We start from the raw sequence: 20,371 nt of genomic DNA on the forward strand, positions 1-20,371 counted from the left end.
ATGTGAGTGTTGTGAGACTATTTGGTAATGTGCGGGGTGGAACTGTCTGGTTAAAATGACCACCGAATGTGAGTGTTGTGAGGCTATTTGGTAATGAGCCGGGTAGAACTACTTGGTTAAAATTATAATCAAATGTGAGTGTTGTGAGACTGTTTGGTAATGTGCCGGGTGTAATTACTTGCTTAAAACGATTACCGAATGTGAGTGTTGTGAGACTATTTGGTAATGTACTGGGTGGAACTACTTGGTTAAAACAGTAACCGAATGTGAGTGTTGTGAGACTATTTGGTAATGTGCTGGGTGTAATTACTTGGTTAAAATTATCACCGAATGTGAGTGTTGTGAGACTATTTGGTAATGTGCGGGGTGGAACTATCTGATTAAAATGATGACCGAATTTGAGTGTTGTGAGACTATATGGTAATGAGCCGGGTAGAACTACTTGGTTAAAACAAAGGCCGAATGTGAGTGTTGTGAGACTATTTGGCAGTGTGCCGGGTGTAATTATTTGGTTAAAATTATCACCGAGTGTGAGTGTTGTGAGACTATTTGGTAATGTGCCGGGTGTAATTACTTGCTTAAAATTATCACCGAATGTGAGTGTTGTGAGACTATTTGGTAATGTTCCGAGTGTAATTACTTGGTTAAAACTATAACCGAATGTGAGTGTTGTGAGACTATTTGGTAATGTGCCGGGTGTAATTACTTGGTTAAAATTATCACCGAATGTGAGTGTTGTGAGACTATTTGGTAATGTGTCAGGTAGAACTACTTGATTAAAACGATTATCCAATGTGAGTGTTGTGAGATTATTTGGTAATGTGTGGGGTGTAATTACTTTGTTAAAACTATAACCGAATGTGAGTGTTGTGAGACTATTTGGCAATGTGCCGGGTAGAACTATTTGGTTAAAATGACGACCGAATATGAGTGTTGTGAGACTATTTGGTAATAAGCCGGGTGTGATTACTTGCTTAAAATCATCACCGAATGTTAGTGTTGTGATACTATTTGGTAATGTGCCTAGTGGAACTGTCTGGTTAAAACGAGTACCGAATGTGAGTGTTGTGAGACTATTTGGTAATGAGCCGGGTGTAATTACTTGGTTAAAATCATGACAGAATCTGAGTGTTGTGAGACTATTTGGTAATGTGTCGGGTGGAACTATCTGGTTAAAATGACGACCGAATGTGAGTGTTGTGAGACTATTTGGTAATGTGCCAGGTGTAATTTCTTGGTTAAAACTATAACCGAATGTGAGTGTTGTGAGATTATTTGGTAATGTACCAGGTGGAGCTATCTGGTTAAAATTACGACCGAATATGAGTGTTGTGAGACTATTTGGTAATGCGCCGGGTGTAATTACTTGATTAAAATCATGACAGAATCTGAGTGTTGTAATTGTATTTGGTAAAGTGGTTGGAGTTAACATTTTAGAAAAACTGTTCAAATATAAATTTGTCAAAAATGGTGGAAATTCATTTTTATCTGGTAGTGGATCACCACCCCACTCAAGTGTTGTTATATATGATTTATCTTTAAACTCGTCATAACGTGATATATCAAGATCTACAAACCTATGTTCAATAAACTTTAAAATATGTTTATGAATTTCTTTTCTTATTATTATATTATTCCAAACTTTATATAATAATCTATAATAAATAGTTAAAAAGAGAAAACACCAATTAATATGCTTTTATTTATATTATTATATTGTACTTACCTATCACTAATATTACTACTGTTTTTTAACTCTTCACTAATGGGAAATTTATCTGGGAGACAAATTATCATGCCAAAAAGCTTATCCATTGTAAACATAAACAAATAAATTAAAAAATTTTTAAATAAATATTTTAAAAAAAATTTCCCAAAAAAAAAATTATAAAAAAATGTTGAAATCTATCCAATAAAAAAAAGATTTTTTTTTGTTTTAAAAAATAATTTTTATCTTCAGTTTTTACCAATTATTGGGTGTTCTCTCAATATTCTTTAGTATAGTTACCTTATAATTATGAACATACGAACGTAGACTTAAAATAGAGCGTGATGAATTAATTAAACTAAATATGAAATAAATGTTAGTTTATTTTATATTTAAATTTAATATATGTAAATATAAACACTATCATTACATTAATAATATATATGCCTTATTCTTGACATTAAAGAAAGAACCTGATACTGAAAGAGATAGAATTATAATTATATTATATTAGAATTGATGAACATAATAATACTGAAAGAGAAAGAACTTTAATAATCGATATAAGAATTAAAAATAAATATTAGTTTTTTTTAAATTTAAATCTAATAATTATGTTAATACTAATATTATAGTTACCTTAATAATATAAATTCCCTACTATTGACATTAAGAACCTGGCAATGCTGAAAGAGAAATAACTATAATAATACTATATAAGAAATAAAATAAAATATTAGTTTCATTTATATTCAAATTTAATAATATTTTAATAAATATAAAAATTATGCCTACAATAAGAGGAGAACTTGTTTGTGGAACCATGAGAACTTATAGTACGTATTTTTGTAGATTTGAAGCTAATGTGATGAAAATTAATGCTGAAAATGTTGAAAACGATGAGAATGTTTGTCCGATGATGATGTTTTCAGTTTTAACCTTTTTTGATTTGTCTATTATTCCGTTTTCATATGGATAGTATATTATTGATCTATGTCTATGTAATCATTGAATTCATAAGTGGCCAGCAAATTCTTGATCAATATCCATGAAAAGTAATAATTCCTATTTGAAACGGTTATGGAAATCTAATCGATATCCATACTGTCATAAATTTCCAACTCGACTTCTGAATCGTTGGAATTTGAAACATCATTATTTTAAGCAGGTGAACCTTGATTATCGCCAACAGCATTATCTTGATTATTAATTTGATTTTCACCTTGGTTGCCTTGCTCTACATTAGCTTCATTTTGTTGGAACCATTGACTTGATTAACTCTCAATTAAATAATAAATTATATTAATATATATGTTTTATTTACAGCGCTTGGATTATATATTAGACCCCAACTTTTATAAAATGGAAATAATAATTATTGAATTAATAGATCATATTTTATTTTTATATAATGACCCCTAAAACAAATCATATTACAAGATATTGGTTTATTTGCTAAAAAATTTAAATAAAAAAATAAAAAAATATGGTCTTAATATTTTCAATTTCTAAAATTATATTTTTATTTTATTTGTTTTTTTTTTACAATTATATATAATAAATGATTATTATTATTTAATATTTAGTATATCCTCCATGTGCTTTTAATATGGCATCCATTCGGTCAGGAAGTGATTCATATAATTATTTTATAATTGATTTTTCTATTGAATGAAATGCATCTTGACATACTAAAACTTGTTCTTGTGATGGGTCACGAAACATCTTTTTTGATACCCTTTCTTTAACAATTGACCTAAGATTTTCAATTTTATTAAAATTTGGACTGTAGGGTGGTAATGGACAAACTTGTATATTATTCTCTTCTAAATATTGTTTCACAAATCTTTGCTGTATGCGAACTACAGTTGTCATGACAAATGATTGGCACCCTCTCACTATTTTTATCTGCATATTATTCCAAAGTTAGTTGTGTATCGTTTTGCATAATTTCAAGATATAGTTTAGTTCAAAATCCATTTGATAATTAATAAATTCGACCATAATAAAGAAAATTTCCCGAAAATATTTAATTAACCCCACCCTTTCTAACATTTGTCTTGATATGTGATTCTAGTAAAACATTATTTTAATAAGCCCAAGAAGACCTACCATGGTTATTATCAAATTATTGGAACTTTACTTCATCCATAAACATATAATTTTCTCATTATTCCACAATAAAATTTAAATACACAACTTCAAAAAAAAAATTTTTCTTCTATTATGTCTAATCAATGAAGGATTCTTATCTTTCTTTTTATATTATGTTATATCTCTTTAATATAATTCTTACTGACTTGTACGATGACTATTTTTTTCGAAAAAAATTAAAAATAGATAAAAGTGGATAATAAAAAATTAAAAAAAGATAAAAAAAGGATAATAATTTATAAAAAAAAAAATAGAATTGTTATAAAAATTAGATTTATATATAACATCTGGGAATTTGGTAAAAAATTTTAAATTTTCAACAACTAGATTCTCTCCTTACTTGTAATCTAAGTATTGCATTTTCAGCAAATATGTTTCCATTGAAGGAAAAGAATAATTGGGTTTTTTATTGATTTTCAACAATTTTTAAAATTATTAACTGATTTTTTTTAATAATCCCTATATAAAGTTTGTGTGACCCAATATGAGCGCTGTGAGTTTATCTGGTAATGAGGGGGGTAGAAATTCTTCGTTAAAATGATCACCGAGTGTGAGTGTTGTGAGACTATTTGGTAATGTGCCAGGTGGAATTACTTGGTTAAAACTATCACCGAATGTGAGTGTTGTGAGATTATTTGGTAATGTGCCGGGTGTAATTACTTGGTTAAAACTATAACCGAATGTGAGTGTTGTGAGACTATTTGGTAATGTGCGGGGTGGAATTGTCTGGTTAAAATGACCACCAAATGTGAGTGTTGTGAGGCTATTTGGTAATGAGCCGGGTAGAACTACTTGTTTAAAATTATAATCGAATGTGAGTGTTGTGAGACTATTTGGTAATGTGCCGGGTTTAATTACTTGCTTAAAACGATTACCGAATGTGAGTGTTGTGAGGCTATTTGGTAATGTGCCGAGTGTAATTACTTGGTTAAAACTATAACCGAATGTGAGTGTTGTGAGAATATTTGGTAATGTGCCGGGTGTAATTACTTTGTTAAAACTATAACCGAATGTGAGTGTTGCGAGACTATTTGGCAATGTGCCGGGTAGAACTACTTGGTTAAAATGACGACCGAATATGAGTGTTGTGAGACTATTTGGTAATGCACCAGGTGGAATTACTTGGTTAAAATCATCACCGAATGTGAGTGTTGTGATACTATTTGGTAATGAACCGGGTGGAACTGTCTGGTTAAAACGAGTACCGAATGTGAGTGTTGTGAGACTATTTGGTAATGTGCCGGGTGGAACTACTTGGTTAAAATCATGACAGAGTCTGAGTGTTGTGAGACTATTTGGTAAAGTGTCGGGTGGAACTATCTGGTTAAAATGACGACCGAATGTGAGTGTTGTGAGACTATTTGGTAATGTGCCAGGTGGAATTACTTGGTTAAAACTATCACCGAATGTGAGTGTTGTGAGATTATTTGGTAATGTGCCGAGTGGAACTATCTGGTTAAAACTATTACCGAATATGAGTGTTGTGAGACTATTTGGTAATGCGCCGGGTGTAATTACTTGGTTAAAATCATGACAGAATCTGAGTGTTGTAATTGTATTTGATAAAGTTGTTGGAGTTAACCTCATAGAAAAACTGTACAAATATAAATTTGTCAAAAATGGTGGAAGTTCATTTTTATCTGGTAGTGGATCACCACCCCACTCAAGTGTTGTTATATATGATTTATCTTTAAACTCGTCATAACGTGTTTTATCAATATCTACAACCCCATGTTCAATAAACTTTAAAATATGTTTATGAATTTCTTTTCTTATTATTATATTATTCCAAACTTTATATAATAATCTATAATAAATAGTTAAAAAGAGAAAACACCAATTAATATGCTTTTATTTATCTATTTTTAACATTATTATATTGTACTTACCTATCACTAATATTACTACTGTTTTTTAACTCTTCACTAATGGGAAATTTATCTGGGAGACAAATTATCATGCCAAGAAGCTTATCCATTGTAAACATAAATAAATAAATTAAAAAAATTTTAAATAAATATTTTAAAAAAAAATTTTAAATAAATATTTTAAAAATTTCCCAAAAAAAAAAATTTATATCTTCAGTTTTTACCAATTATTAATTATTGGGTGTTCTTTCAATGTTCTTTAGTATAGTTACCTTATAATTATGAACATATGAACGTAGACTTAAAATAGAGCTTGATGAACTTGAAAGAAACTAAATATGAAATAAATGTTAGTTTATTTTATTGGTGGTAGTTGTATTGAGTATTTATTGGTGGATGAATTTATAACTGGTGATGAATTTGGTGTAGTATTATTTGATGATGAGGAAGCTGCAGTTGGTTTGATCTGATGTTGACATTTCGACATTAAATATAGCTTGGAGGTGGAGCTGGTTTAGCTGATGGTTTAAATTGTGTAGATGGGGCAGATGATGATAAGTTTTTTTTATTTGTTTCCAAACAATTGAAAAGGAATTTTAAAAAATTGTTTGGATCTTTATAATTTTTATGAAAAAAGAATAAAATAATTTCAAATAAAAGTAAAACATCACCACTTGAGCTATGACGATTGATACCATTGGTGTTGATTTTAAAAAAGTTGTAGATTATCCAATGAATATGATTCCTTTTATTATCTGAAACCACTGGTAACATTAATTTAATTGATTTGAAGATGTTAATAGAATCGAAAAATTTAATTCTGCTAATGGTTTTATGGAATGATGATTCTAAAGCTTTAGTTGATTTTGTTAAATGAAAGGCAATTCTACCTCTGTCATACTTTTCATTGTAAATTATAATAATTATAAAAAAAAAAAAAAAAAATTAAAAAAAAAATAATACTATATGAAATTAAAGAAAATTTTCTTTATTTAATTTAATTATTAAAACTATTAATTATTAAAATTTATTTATTAAAAGATTATTTAATTAAAATTAAAAAATTCCTCTTCAACCTTTTCCCAATATTGGTGACCTGTTAAATCATGGCTTGTGAGATTGTTGATTTTGGTAGACTCTGGAGTAATGGAGATGGTTGGGTTTGGTTTACGATAAAATGCTTCCCCATTTAAACAAGCACACAAAAGTTCAATAATTTCTGCATTGGAAGTAAGACCAGTTGTTTCAGAATCTAAAATGAAAATATTGCATTTCGATTGATCAGGTTGTGTTTCAAATTTTCTAAACACCATTAAATTGGTTTTTGAATTTTTCTTGATCTTCCAAAACTTGTTTATACTTTTGAGTATCTTCTTTAGATAGAATTCGATGTGGTTGGGTTACGTGAGAGTCATAAGATGCGCTGTTTGCAAACATTGCCAGGCAACCATCAAAAATACACACCTGAAGTGCAGTTATGCCACTGGCCTTGAATCTGGCTTGTTCATCAAAACATGAAAGCTCTAATGGAAAGTATTCTTTTCAAATAAAATGTTAAGTTATTACTCTTCTTCTTTCATCTGCACTCATTGAATCAGTAAAGGGAAATGATGAATCTTCAGATTCTTCATATTCATCTGGTTCAATAATTTCAATAATTCTTTCGAAAACTCTTCTTCTCTGTATTTGGATACTAATTTAACACTTTCAGGTATTACATTTCCATCAAGTTCTGTTTGAAGATTACCATAACATTTATTTACTTTTTTTATTGAAGCTTCATAATGGTTGTTGTTCTAAATGTTTTTGTAATTCGATTATTTCTATCAAATCTTGTTTTGAATAAAAAGGCCAAATATCATCTAAAGTAAACATCCCAACAATTAATACAAATTATAATCATAATTAGTTTTTTTGAAAAAAAAAAAAAAAAAAAAAAGATTAAATATTACTAAAAAAAAAAAATTTTATTTTTTTTGAATTAAATTTTTTTTTTTTTAATTCTTAATTTTATTTATAAAAAAGAAATTGCACTGGTGCAACACTTTTCTTTAAAAAATTTTTAATTATTAATTCATGAATAAATATTGAATTAATAATATAATTATATTATATCTCTATTTATAATAAATGAATTTAAATAACAATAACAATTGTGAAATCACTGTTTATATGGATAATGATGATAATCATACCAGTGATAATAATAATAAACAAAACAAAAAATTAAAAACAAATAATGAAAATAATGAAAATAATAAAAATAAATCATTTCCAAATATTTTATATATTAAAATATTAAAATATGCAGTCAAAGATTCAATTAAAAATGAAAAATATTATAGTTTTTATGGAACATTATCATTGGTTTGTAAATCCTGGTCCCTATTCGTTGTACCAAAGTTAAAATTCGAAAAGGTTTTGTTTAAAAATGATGATTATATTTATTCATATTTAAAAGTAAAAGATACAATCAGACACCTTATCAATTCAAAATCAAAGACTGGTTTCAAGTTAAGTGAAACAAATAATCAAATTAATGGCTATTTAAAATTATTACAATCACCCACAGTTACAACCGGTACATACAAAATTTATCATGAGGATGATGAATTAGATAATAAAATTTATTATTATGATAAATTAGATAATAAAATTTATATAGACGATAAAGAGTGTGGCACAATCTTTAGTCCAGATATTTCCAAAATCGAAAATTTATCAAAACCTTCATCATTTGGCAAAGGTGACCAAACTGTTTATGATGAATCTGTCCGTAAAGGTTACCACATAGAGGGCACTAGGGTTAGAGTTCCATATTTTGACAATTCATCGGGCTATACTCTACAAAGTCATTATTTATGTGATAACCCTTTTTTCCAACTCAAATTGTATAAGATCCATATTTACAAAGAAGGTGGCCACTTTGATGATCATATTGATACAATTCATTCTATGGACCACGTTGGGACTTATATTGTTCCATTGGGCGAATCAAAATATGAAGGAGGAGAATTTGTTATTTCTAATAATGAAGTATTCGACGAAACTACTCAAGAGTATAGAATAGAAGCCATAAAAGATGAAACCCATAATTACTACAACTTCAAATGGATTGCTTTCTATAATGACTGTATTCACAAAGTTAAACCAGTTTCAAAAGGAATAAGAATCGTACTTCAGTTCAACATTTACTTAAGAAGTTCTGTTGATGTTAAGGATTTTATTAGAGTCGAAGAAAATTTGCCAGGTATGCAAGAAAATTTCAATTATCAAGAACCAATTAAATTTTCAAAAAAAAACCAGTATCTAACATATAACTTACCAAAAGATAAAATTATAAAGACAATAAACAGTAATACTAATTATTTAAAACAAGTTTCATCAATTTTGGATAGAATAATGAAAGAAAGAGATGTCAATACTGGTTTATTTTTAGTTCATCTCTATAAAGCTCATGTAGATCAAGATCACCTAAAAGGAGTTGATAGGTTAATTTGGGACCAAATAAAACAATATTTTGGTCAAGAAAGAGTCAAGATTCGAACATTTCTTTTAACCAGAACCATGGATTTTAGTTCTGAAGATATCACTAATTTAAAGATTGCAATGGTTTCACCCAAAACAATTAACGAGCCATCAAGACTGATCAAATATGAAGATAAAGAAACTTTGATGTTCTGTGGCAATAAATACAGTAATCTTTACTCTATTTACAGCAAACCTTTACCAAGTACTGGAAATGAAGAAAGAGAACACGAGGATTTAGGATGTTTCTCTGCAATTATCATTTCAAATAAATAGAGAAATTTTATTTACAAAATAGAGTTTTTAAAAGATGAACATACTAATGTTTAAAATAAAAACAATTTTAATTTTAATTTTAATAAATAAAATAAAAAATATTTATATTTATATTTATTTATATTTGAATACCTAAATAAATTGGTTGGGTTTTTAAATAATATTAAACAATAAAAATTTATTTTTTTAAAAATTTAAATAATTTGCTACTTGTTTTTGTTGATGTTATTTAATTGATAAATGATAATTTAGATTTGGAAGGCCGAATGAATCGATGAATGAATAGAGTTGGATGGATTGCTGTTCTTATTTTTTTATGACATGATTATTGTTTTTATATCTATATTTTATTGTCATATTAAAGTGATTTATAATATTGTCATTAAAATTATAAACTATATAAAATATTAATTTATAATTTAAAATCTATTATTTAAATATTATTAAAGTTTGTAATATTTGTTTTGTAATTATAATCATTATTTGAATATGATTTATTATTTTCATTATATAAATGATAGTATCTAAATTTATATCATTATAGTTATTATTATTATTATTTATATTATTATCATTTTTATTTTCATAATCGTTATTTATATTTATATTAGTGTGTTGAAATAGAAAGAATTCAAATTAAACTTATTAAGTTTTAAAATTAAATATTAGTTCCTTTTGTATTCAAATATAATAATAGCTATATTAATTTAAATACCCAATGAATGATGAATGACCTGAAAACAAAAACCCTAATTAAAAAGAACAATCTAAACCCCAATGAATTATAAGTTACTTGAAAAAACCCCCAATTTTTGATAAATGACTTGAAACCCACAATTAGAATAAATTAAACCCCAATATTTGATGAATGACTTGAAAACCACGTTTAAAAAGAATATGCTGAACCCCAATGTATAATGAGAGACCTGAAAACCCCAATTATAAAGAATATATGGAACCCCAATATTTAATGACTTGAAAACCCCGATTAAAATGAATATATCGAACCCCAATGTTTGATGAGTAACCTGAAAAAACCCCAGTGTTTGATGAATTACTTGTAACTACAATTAGAAAGATTATACGGAACCCGATTTAATAGGAGATATGGAACCCTCCAATGTGTGATTGATTACTTGAAATAAATAACGTATTGAAGCTGAAAAAGAATGAATAAACTTGAACTAAATAAGTATTAAAATTAGATATTAGTTTTTTTATATTCAAATTTAATAATAATTATGTATTGGCAACCTCTTAGGCACTTTATTTATATCTGCATATTATTTTAAATTTATTTGTGTATCGTTTTTTATAATATCAAGATATTGTTTAGTTCAAAATCTATTTGATAAATGAATAAATAAATTGAACCAAAATAAAGAAAATTTCCCAAAAATATTTAATTAACCCCACCCTTTCTAACATTTGTCTTGAAACGTGATTCTAGTAAAACATTAGTGTCATAAGCCCAAGAAGACCTACCATGGTTATTATCATATTATTGGAACTTTACTTCATCCACAAACATATAATTTTCTCATTATTCCACAAAAAAATTTATATGCACAACTTCAAAAAAAATCTTTTTCTGCTATTATGTCTAATCAATGAAGGATTCTTAACTTTCTTTTTATATATTATGTTATATCTCTTTAATATAATTCTTACTGACTTGTATGATATCGTTCCAAATCCATTTTGTTCATACCAAATTATACTTTATTTTATATTGTTAAATTTACTATTTTAAAAATTGAAACGTAAATCACGTTTATCACGTTTATCACGTGAGCCAAACTTTCTTTTCTCCCATGACGTTTACGGTCATTGATTGTGCCTGTTTGTTCTACCATTTCTAATGTTTTTGCTACTGTTGATTTATGCACTCCAATTTTTTTGCAATTTTTGAGTTCGACTTGTGACCTCTGTTTTTATATGATAATATTGAGTATCGAACTTCATCACCTAACCTCATTTTGTTTATTTACTATATATAATTTTTAAACTTATACTAACATTTAATTATTAAATTAATGATAAAAAAAATATAAAAATTTTAAAAATAAAAATGTGGTAAAAAATATAGAAATTTTTTTTTTTTATTTTTTTATTTTACTCACACTAACAATTATAATATTATTAATTATTATTGGCGATAAGGTTCTTCATATAAAATTTATTATTGGTAAATCTTATTTTATAAATAATTTAATAAAAGTTGGGGGTCTACATATATAATTATATTTCAAAAAAAAAAAAAAACCATAAAATAAATCATATAAAAAAAAATAAATAAAATGTTTAAAAAAAATTAAAAAAATTTTTAAAAAAATTAAAAGAAAGGAGGAAAAGAGAAAAATTGTGATGGGTGTGTTTGTGCTGTTATTTTAAATCTATTTGCAAATTTTAAAAATCGATAAAAAAGAGATAACTTTTAAAAAAAATTTTTAAATAAATAAGATAACGATAATGGGTAAAAACTGAGAATAAAGATAATTTTTAATCTCTATTATATAAAAAAAATTAAAAAATCCATCTATTTTTATTTTTTAATTTTATTATTTTTATCTTTTTCTAATCAATATTTACTAGCAATAATCATAATCAATATTTAGCCATAGGATCTTCATCACCATCATCATAAATTAGGAAATTTAAAGAAGAAATTATAACCTTTTTTTTTTCTTTTATATTTTTTGAATATTAAAATTTTTTTATTTTTTTTTATTATTTTCAGTAAAATTTTTAATAATAATATGAAGTGATTGTGATATATTATTGATTTGTAATTGTTGTATTGTAATTATATTTCTACCTATTTGTTTATCAATCCAGTTCTTTAATTGAACAATAACTAAACTATCGAGACCATATTGATTTAAATGTAATTCCAAGTTGATTTTTGACTCCTCAATTGAAAGTAATTCTGATATTTTATTTATAATTTTAATTTTTATATTTTCGTTACTTTCACTTTCTAAAAATATTTGTGATTTCTTAACCATATTGGTTTGATAGTCAAGTTTAGAAAAGTTAAAATTAGGTTTTGAAGATACCATATTTTCAAAATTAAAATTACACAAACAATAGTTAGAATAATTTTTATTTTGAATGAAGAGATCTAATGAGCTTAAAATTAGTTGTGAGGAAAAAGTTTTTAAATTCGAACTATTGAACATTGTTACGATTGCATCATTTCTTGAAACAAAACCAGTTGATGATATTGCCCCTAAATTTATTGATAATGATGGTAGTCCAATTGATTTCCTATATTTTGATAATGAGTCAATTGTATTGCATGAACTAACATAACAACATTGTCTGTCTGATCCTAAAATTGTAATAACAGATGATGCCATTATAAATTGTTTTAATTTCCATGAACGTTGAATTGATTCATTGTGTAAATTGAATGCACCAATAGTTTTTGGACCATGTGAGATATTTAAACTATTCAAATCAATATCCTGAACATCACTAACCTCATTTACAAATGCAAAGTGTATTACTGTATCGATATTTGTAATGTTTGAATTGGATTCTAGATTGTTTAATACAATATGAAATTTATTACTATCTTCAATATCGATTTGATTAAAGTGGAAATTGATTTTATTATCTTTTTGATGTTTAGTTTGATTTATTAATAGCTCCAATTCCCATTTTAATGGTGATTTTGATAAAATTATTAAATTATCTATTGATTTGTTTGAATATTTAACAAGCCATTTGATTATTTCTAATATAATTCCTGTTTGACCTGTTACTAATATGTTTTTACCGATATCTAATCTTGATATATCATAGCTGTTCTTCATAATAATTGAATCACTTTGTTTCTGTTCATTAAATACATTTGATAATATATCTATATCATGATTTACAACAATTTTACCAATATGTTGTCTTTCATTAATATATTCAATTGCATCTTTAAATTGATCATTTGAATATTCAATGATTGGAATTAGTTCTAATTTTTTTGAAGTTAACATTTTGACTATTTTTTTTAACAAAGTTTTAAATAATATTCCCGAAAAATCAACAAGCTCAACATTATTATATCCATAGTTGTATTTAAAGTGATTATTTGTCATATAATCATTTGGTGTTAAATGGGTAACTGAAAGATCTACAATTCTACCACAAGTATTTAAACATTGGAAATTTGAATCCATATATTCTGATGATAATGTATTTAATATTAAATCTACACCTTGATGATCTTTGTTAAATTCTAATTGTTTTAATTTGTTTTTAATTTGATGAACATAGTTTTTATTTCTTGATGAATAGATACCAGTAATAAATGAGCCATATTTATTTATCAGGTAATCTTTTTTTTCATTTGAACCTACTGTTAAAAAAATATATCCTTTGTGTTGTTTACACTTTAAAAGTTCCAATGATGAAAGACCGACACCACCTGCTGCTGAGTGAATTAAAATTGTTTGATCTGCTTTTAAATTACCAGTATTGTATATACTATGTAATGCTGTAACATAAACCGATGGAATAGAAGCTGCTTGTAAATGTGAGATATTTGTTGGTTTGTAAAAAACATATTTATAATCGATTATAATATGTGATCCACTAGTTTTTGAAGCCACCCCAAATACTTCATCTCCAATTTTAAATTTCTTTACATCATTACCGCAACGAATAATAACACCACTAAAGTCATTTCCAATATTTGGCATTTGATTTAATCCATTTTCAACTTCTTCTTCTTTGCCATATTTGATATCAACATTATTTGATATTTGACCAATATACATTAAATAATCTTTATAGTTGATACCTGTACATTTTATTTGAATTTCAATTTCATTTGAATGTAATTTTTCTTTTTTTGTTTTTAATACATACTCTAAATTTGCATCAAGTTGAATCATTAAATTATCTTTTTTTGTTTCAAATGAGTTTGATGTAAATGATTGTTTAATTTTTGTTTGTTTTTTGTATCTTTCATAATAAACTATGTTGTTTTTAATTGTTAATTCTCTTTGAATATTGTTTGTAGGATTTATTAAAATATCGATAAGTGATAGTATATATTCATTTTGAATTGATGTATTGTCGAAATCTAATGAATATAGATCTAATTGTGGGAATTCTGCAAAATATCTTACTGCTCCATTGATTGATGATGATAAATAGTTGTTTGTTGTTGAATTTAATAATATTAAAACATGTTTAAAAAAGTTTTCAATTTCAAATTGAAGTAACTTTTGATTAATTTGTATGTAGTCGAATGTTATTTCTTTAAAATTATTGATATCCAATGGATCGATTGCTTTCATAAAGATTATTAATGTTTTACTTTTTCTAATGGAGTCGATTGATTTAATAATCCAGTTGTTAAATTCATTAAAGCTATCGATTTGAATTATTTTTGAAATGAATTGTTGGTTTGATTTGAATGATTGGGGAATTTGTGCTCCATATCTACTCTTTCCAAATATTATAATACTATCGTGTGATGATAATTGTTTCATTGATTCAAAATTTGATAATACCATTTCATTTATATTTGGTTTTCTTGTTTGAATTAAAAGGAGTGCATTATCATTTCCAGATATTGTTGTATCCATATAGTTGCATTCTTTTAGTAATTTGTACCAGCTTTCTTGTTTCATGCAGCTTCTATCTTTTCTGATATCTATATCTTCTGGTGATGGCCACCATTGTGTGAATACACCGAAGATTGAGTCAAGATAGAGTGATTTGTATGGTGGTTCAATAAAAACAATTTGACCATTTGGTGTTAAAATGTTATAGATTTCATTTAAACTAAATCTGAGTTGTTTAACGACATGTAATACATTTGACATTATAACCATATCGTAATAAGATGCTTTTAAATCCTGATCTTTTAATGATTTGTCTAAATCTAGAGTACGATAGATTATATTGACAGCTTTGATTTTTGAAAGTTTTTCTTTAATGTCTGTAAAAAATGATGCTGAAATATCGCTCCATGTGTATTCTATATCGATATTTGATGTTGGTTTATCATTTAATAGTTTGTTGATTTTATTTAATACCAAATGTGATAATGAACCAACCCCGCCTCCAAATTCTATGATTCTGAATACTATTGGTTCATTAATAATAGGCTTGATTGATTCAGAAACAATATCACAAAATACATTGCTTAGTGTAGTAAGACTATCTGATTTGTTATAAATGTGATCCAATAATCCATCTTCAAATAATGATTGAGGAGTGTCAATGTTTGGATCGTCATTTTCTACAGGGAATAATAACTTTGCCATAACTCTAGTTGTTTTCTCTAAAATGTTGATATTTTTAAAACTATGAGGGAATTCACTTAATTTTTTATTGATATCCAAACCATTATATTTTTTTAAAATATCGAAAATAAACAAAAATAAATTTTCATTTACCTCATCGTTATTATAGAGTTGTTTGAACTGATTAAAATCTATTGTTGATAATGTTTCTTTGTTGATAGTTGGACGTCTTTGATTAATATGAGAGTAAAATAATGATAATAAATGTTCTTTTGATTCTTTAGGTAGATAAAGTTCATCTATTCCCACTTCAACTAAATGATACAAGTGTTTGAATGATTGTGGATTATTAATAATAGAGTCTTTTGATTGTTGAATTGGTAGATAAATTTCATTGGTTGGTGGTGGGATAATTGTGGAATTGTCAATGATTGGTGTAATTGATGTACAAATAATATTTGTAATTTCAATTAATAATGTGCCATCATTTAACATTATTTTAATGGATCCAGAGTATGAGTTTAAACTTGTTCTCGATTTCATTTCTGAATATACATATATTTCAGAATGTTGGTGGTTTGTTGATGGTATGTTAGATGGGTAGTATTTTAATCCTTCGATTTTATCTAATACAATTTGACATTGATGTTTGATAAAAATTAACATCCCATGTAAACATGTATCTAGTATTGCAGTATTAAAGAATGATTTCATTGTATCGTTGTTGAGTAAATGATTGAATTCATGTTGATTTTGAATTTCATTTAATGATACAATAGAAATAGAACAGTTATCACCAACACAGCATTCTTTGACACCTTGGAATAAACCTTTGTATGTTAACCCTGTTTTGAATTTAATTGAATCATAAAGATCTGATTTTGATAGTTTGGTATAGTTGCAACTACTCTTTATTTCATCTATATTGATTCTGTTTATTTCGTTTCCATGATTGAATAAACTAAAGTTGCCAGCGGAACATAATACCCATTGATTTGAAGTTGTATCTTTAAAGTGTGATTTGATATTGAATTCATTTTTTGAAAGTGTATAAATGGTTGTTTGTAGACATTGGTTAACATCATCTTGTAAAATTAATGGTGTTTTAAATTCGATTGAACTTATTGTAATATCTTGATTTGGATAGATATTGAATAAATTGATAATGTGTCCACATCCTGGGAAGTAGTTTTTGCCTTTTATTTGATGTCCTTTTAACCATTGGAATGGTTGCTTTTTAATATCTATATATGCTTGATATGATTTGGATGGTGATTCATTTGTAACACCAAGATGTTGAATTGGTGGTCCTTCTTTTTTGATCTTTTCATATATTGAATTTTGTTTGAAATAAATTTTATCATCCCATTGATATAATGGAAGCTTGTTTAAAGCCTTGTAATTAAACCTGATTTGATTTTGTTTATTTAACTGTGATTTAAAATTGATATTATATGAGTGGTTTACATAAAGTATTGCAATTGTATTTAAGAATTCATTGTATCCATTTTTCTTTTTGTGAAGAGGTGAATGAATAGTTATTTTTTCTCCATTATTGAAATATGGTGATTGTGTTGATTTCATTTGATTTAAATAGAATGATAATGTTGGATGTGGTGCAACTTCGATAAATGTTACTTCGTTACCATAGTTGTTTTCTTCGATATATCTATATATGTTTGAAATTGTTTGAGTGAATTTTACTGGTTGTAAAACATTTTCAAATACATATTCTGAATTGAATGGTGTTGTTTCGTTATTAAACAAGTTGGTTGTGACTGTAGAAAATATTTGTGTTGTTGATTGTTTGGATTTAATGTTCATTGAACATATTTCATCTTTGATAATTAATTGGCTGGATGTGTGGAGTGATGATAATGTTCCTAGCATAGTACAAAATATATCTTTTGATTTTAAATCATCTACAATTTCATTAAGCAAATGTTCTTTACCAGATACTACAATTGATGATGGTGAGTTGTAACAAGCAATATCGACTGTTGGGTATTTTGATGAATAATTTGATATATATTCTTCAGCACTTATATTTACCGATAGCATTCTACCAGTACCAGTTGTTTTCTTTTGTGCCATAGATCTTTTGTATACTAAATAACATAATGTTTCAAAGTCAATCATACCAGAGCAATATGATGCTGATACCTCACCAAGAGAATGACCAACGATTAAATCTGCTTTGATACCCCAGTGTTTATATAGTTCGAATAATGATACTTGAATCAAAATGTTTGATGGTTGAGCAATAGTATGATCGTGTACTGATATCATATCTTTATCATCGATTGATCTTAGTTTTTGTAAAACAGAGTACCCATAGTATTTGAATAGTTCACTATCGAATTTATCAACCCATTGTTTGAATATGGTTTCATTTCCATATAGTTCTAATGCCATTTTATTATATTGTGAACCTTGACCGCATAATACAAATACTGTAAATGGACTTTTTTTATTAACCGCAATATTTGAAACTGTGTTTGAATTTGATGATTTTATTTCATTTTTTGAATCTTTAAATTCTTCCCAATTACTTGCAATAACAATTGATCTTTGAACGAGAGATGTTGATTTAAATTTGATTTGATTATTTACAAACTCATTAAAATCCAATTTTTCTGATTGTTCCATTATAATTTGTTTGTATTTATCAAGAGATGTTGATGAATTTGATGAAAATGGTATTAAATATTTTTTTTCAGTTTGATTTTCATTTTCAACTATTTCTTGATTGAAATCTGATAAAATAATACAACAATTTGATCCTATTATTATTCATAAAATACATTATTAATATATTTATTCTTTTTTTTATATTTTTTAAAAATATACATACCAGTTACACCAAAATTATTAATAGCCATAACAGTGGTTTTGTTATCGTTATTGAATGGTGTTGGTTCAGTTACAACTTTTAAATGCCACTCATTGAATTTGATAGCTGGGTTAGGTGATTTAAAGTTTATATTTTGAATAAATGATTGGTTTTTATACATAACACAACATTTTATTAATGACATTACACCTGATGATGCTTCACCATGGCCGATATTAGATTTAATCGAACCAATTAAAACCTGTTTGTTTGTATCTTTGATTACTCTTGAAATACCTTCTAGTTCTATTGGATCTCCAGTAGGTGTACCAGTACCGTGACATTCAAAATAGTCAATATCTGATGCATTGATTTGACCATTGGTAGATTCGATTGCAGATTTTATATTTTCAAATTGTGATGATTTTGATGGTGAATAAAAGTTTGCTTTGTCATAGTTACCATCTACATTTGAACTTGAACCTTTAATAACACAATAAATATTATTACCATCCTTGATTGCTTGTTCTAAACTCTTCAAAACTAAAACACCAACACACTCTGAACGTGCATATCCATCTGCATTCGATGAGAATGTGTGACACTTTCCAGTTGGACTTAACATTGATAAATAAGAAAATGATTTTGATATATTTGGGTCTAATTATAAAAATAAATATATAAATTTTTAGTTAAAATGAAAATTTTCTATAAAAACCGTTATTTTAAAAATCATAAATACCTACCAAGAATTAGACTAACTCCACCCACAATAGATACACCAGATTGACCATATTTGATAGATTTGTAACCAAGATTAATTGCATTTAATGATGAGCTACATGCAGTATCGATTGTCATAGAATCGCCACGAAAATCAAAGCAGTATGATATTCTATTTGAAATTGAATGAAATGATCCTCCAAAAATATTTTTTTGGGTTTCAAAAGGTGATTTATTGGAAGAATCGTAGTCTACAATTGATGCACCAATATATGTACTTGTATTTGAACCACGTAAAGTGGATGGATCAATACCGCTATCTTCTAATGCTTCCCATGTACACTTTAACAGTAATCTTTGTTGTGGATCGATTGTATTGACATGTTCATCACTTGGATTGATTCCAAAGAAAATTGGATCAAAAGACTTCCATTCATCAAGAGGAATAAGACCAGCGTATTTGGAAGCAATATCACCAGTGATAGTATAGTTATCAGACCATCTTTCCGATGTTCTACGATACCATCGAAACCATTAACCAAGCTATCCCATAGTTGATTTGTATTTGAAATCGATTTTTTTAAACTACCACTTGGTGCTCTAAAACCAATACCTATAACTGCAACATCACTATTTTTAACAACATATTTAGATGACATTTTTTAATATATAAACAATTTTATTTGATATTTTATTGTAATGAAATAATTTCTTTTTTAAATAGAAAAAGAAATTGGTATTAAAAAATAAAAAATTGAATATGAATTTAATTATTTAATTCATTTTAACCTGTTCTTTAAGGATAAACCTTTCTAAACTGTTGGGGTAATTATTGGTATATATATTAAAAATTTTTTATCTTCTTGATATTATCTTTTTGATTTTATTATAGATTTTTTTTTTTTTCCACATGAAAAATTTACTAATTTTTAAAAATATTACTCTTTTTTATACGAGTCTTTTATATAGAGAATTAGATGTTGTTAAAAATCTCTGTTAAAATTTGCCCACACATTTTTAT

General features: G+C 26.4%; 4 protein-coding genes across 4 annotated transcripts; 1 reads left to right on the top strand and 3 right to left on the bottom strand.

The window, feature by feature from the left end:
- Positions 1-619: 619 nt before the first annotated feature.
- DICPUDRAFT_31981 (uncharacterized protein) lies at positions 620-5,449 on the bottom strand (the record flags this gene model as incomplete). Its single annotated transcript, XM_003287071.1, has 2 exons — positions 620-1,036; positions 4,457-5,449. Coding segments are annotated over 2 exons (1,410 nt in total), but the record flags the coding sequence as incomplete, so codon positions are not given.
- A 1,327-nt stretch (positions 5,450-6,776) lies between these two features.
- On the bottom strand, positions 6,777-7,043 carry DICPUDRAFT_151177 (uncharacterized protein; the record flags this gene model as incomplete). Its single annotated transcript, XM_003287072.1, has 1 exon — positions 6,777-7,043. One exon carries the CDS (start codon positions 7,041-7,043, stop codon positions 6,777-6,779), a length of 267 nt encoding a protein of 88 aa, XP_003287120.1.
- Positions 7,044-7,983: 940 nt separating this feature from the next.
- On the top strand, positions 7,984-9,525 carry DICPUDRAFT_17092 (uncharacterized protein; the record flags this gene model as incomplete). The annotated part of the gene is made up of 1 exon (XM_003287058.1): positions 7,984-9,525. A coding segment is annotated over one exon (1,542 nt), but the record flags the coding sequence as incomplete, so codon positions are not given.
- Positions 9,526-12,251: 2,726 nt separating this feature from the next.
- On the bottom strand, positions 12,252-20,009 carry DICPUDRAFT_87448 (uncharacterized protein; the record flags this gene model as incomplete). The annotated part of the gene is made up of 4 exons (XM_003287073.1): positions 12,252-18,577; positions 18,649-19,287; positions 19,374-19,670; positions 19,700-20,009. 4 exons carry the CDS (start codon positions 20,007-20,009, stop codon positions 12,252-12,254), a joined length of 7,572 nt encoding a protein of 2,523 aa, XP_003287121.1.
- Between the last annotated feature and the right edge of the window lie 362 nt (positions 20,010-20,371).

The sequence above is a fragment of the Dictyostelium purpureum genome (genome assembly GCF_000190715.1).
Source record: "Dictyostelium purpureum unplaced genomic scaffold DICPUscaffold_89, whole genome shotgun sequence".
In the NCBI taxonomy this organism is placed as follows: domain Eukaryota; phylum Evosea; class Eumycetozoa; order Dictyosteliales; family Dictyosteliaceae; genus Dictyostelium; species Dictyostelium purpureum.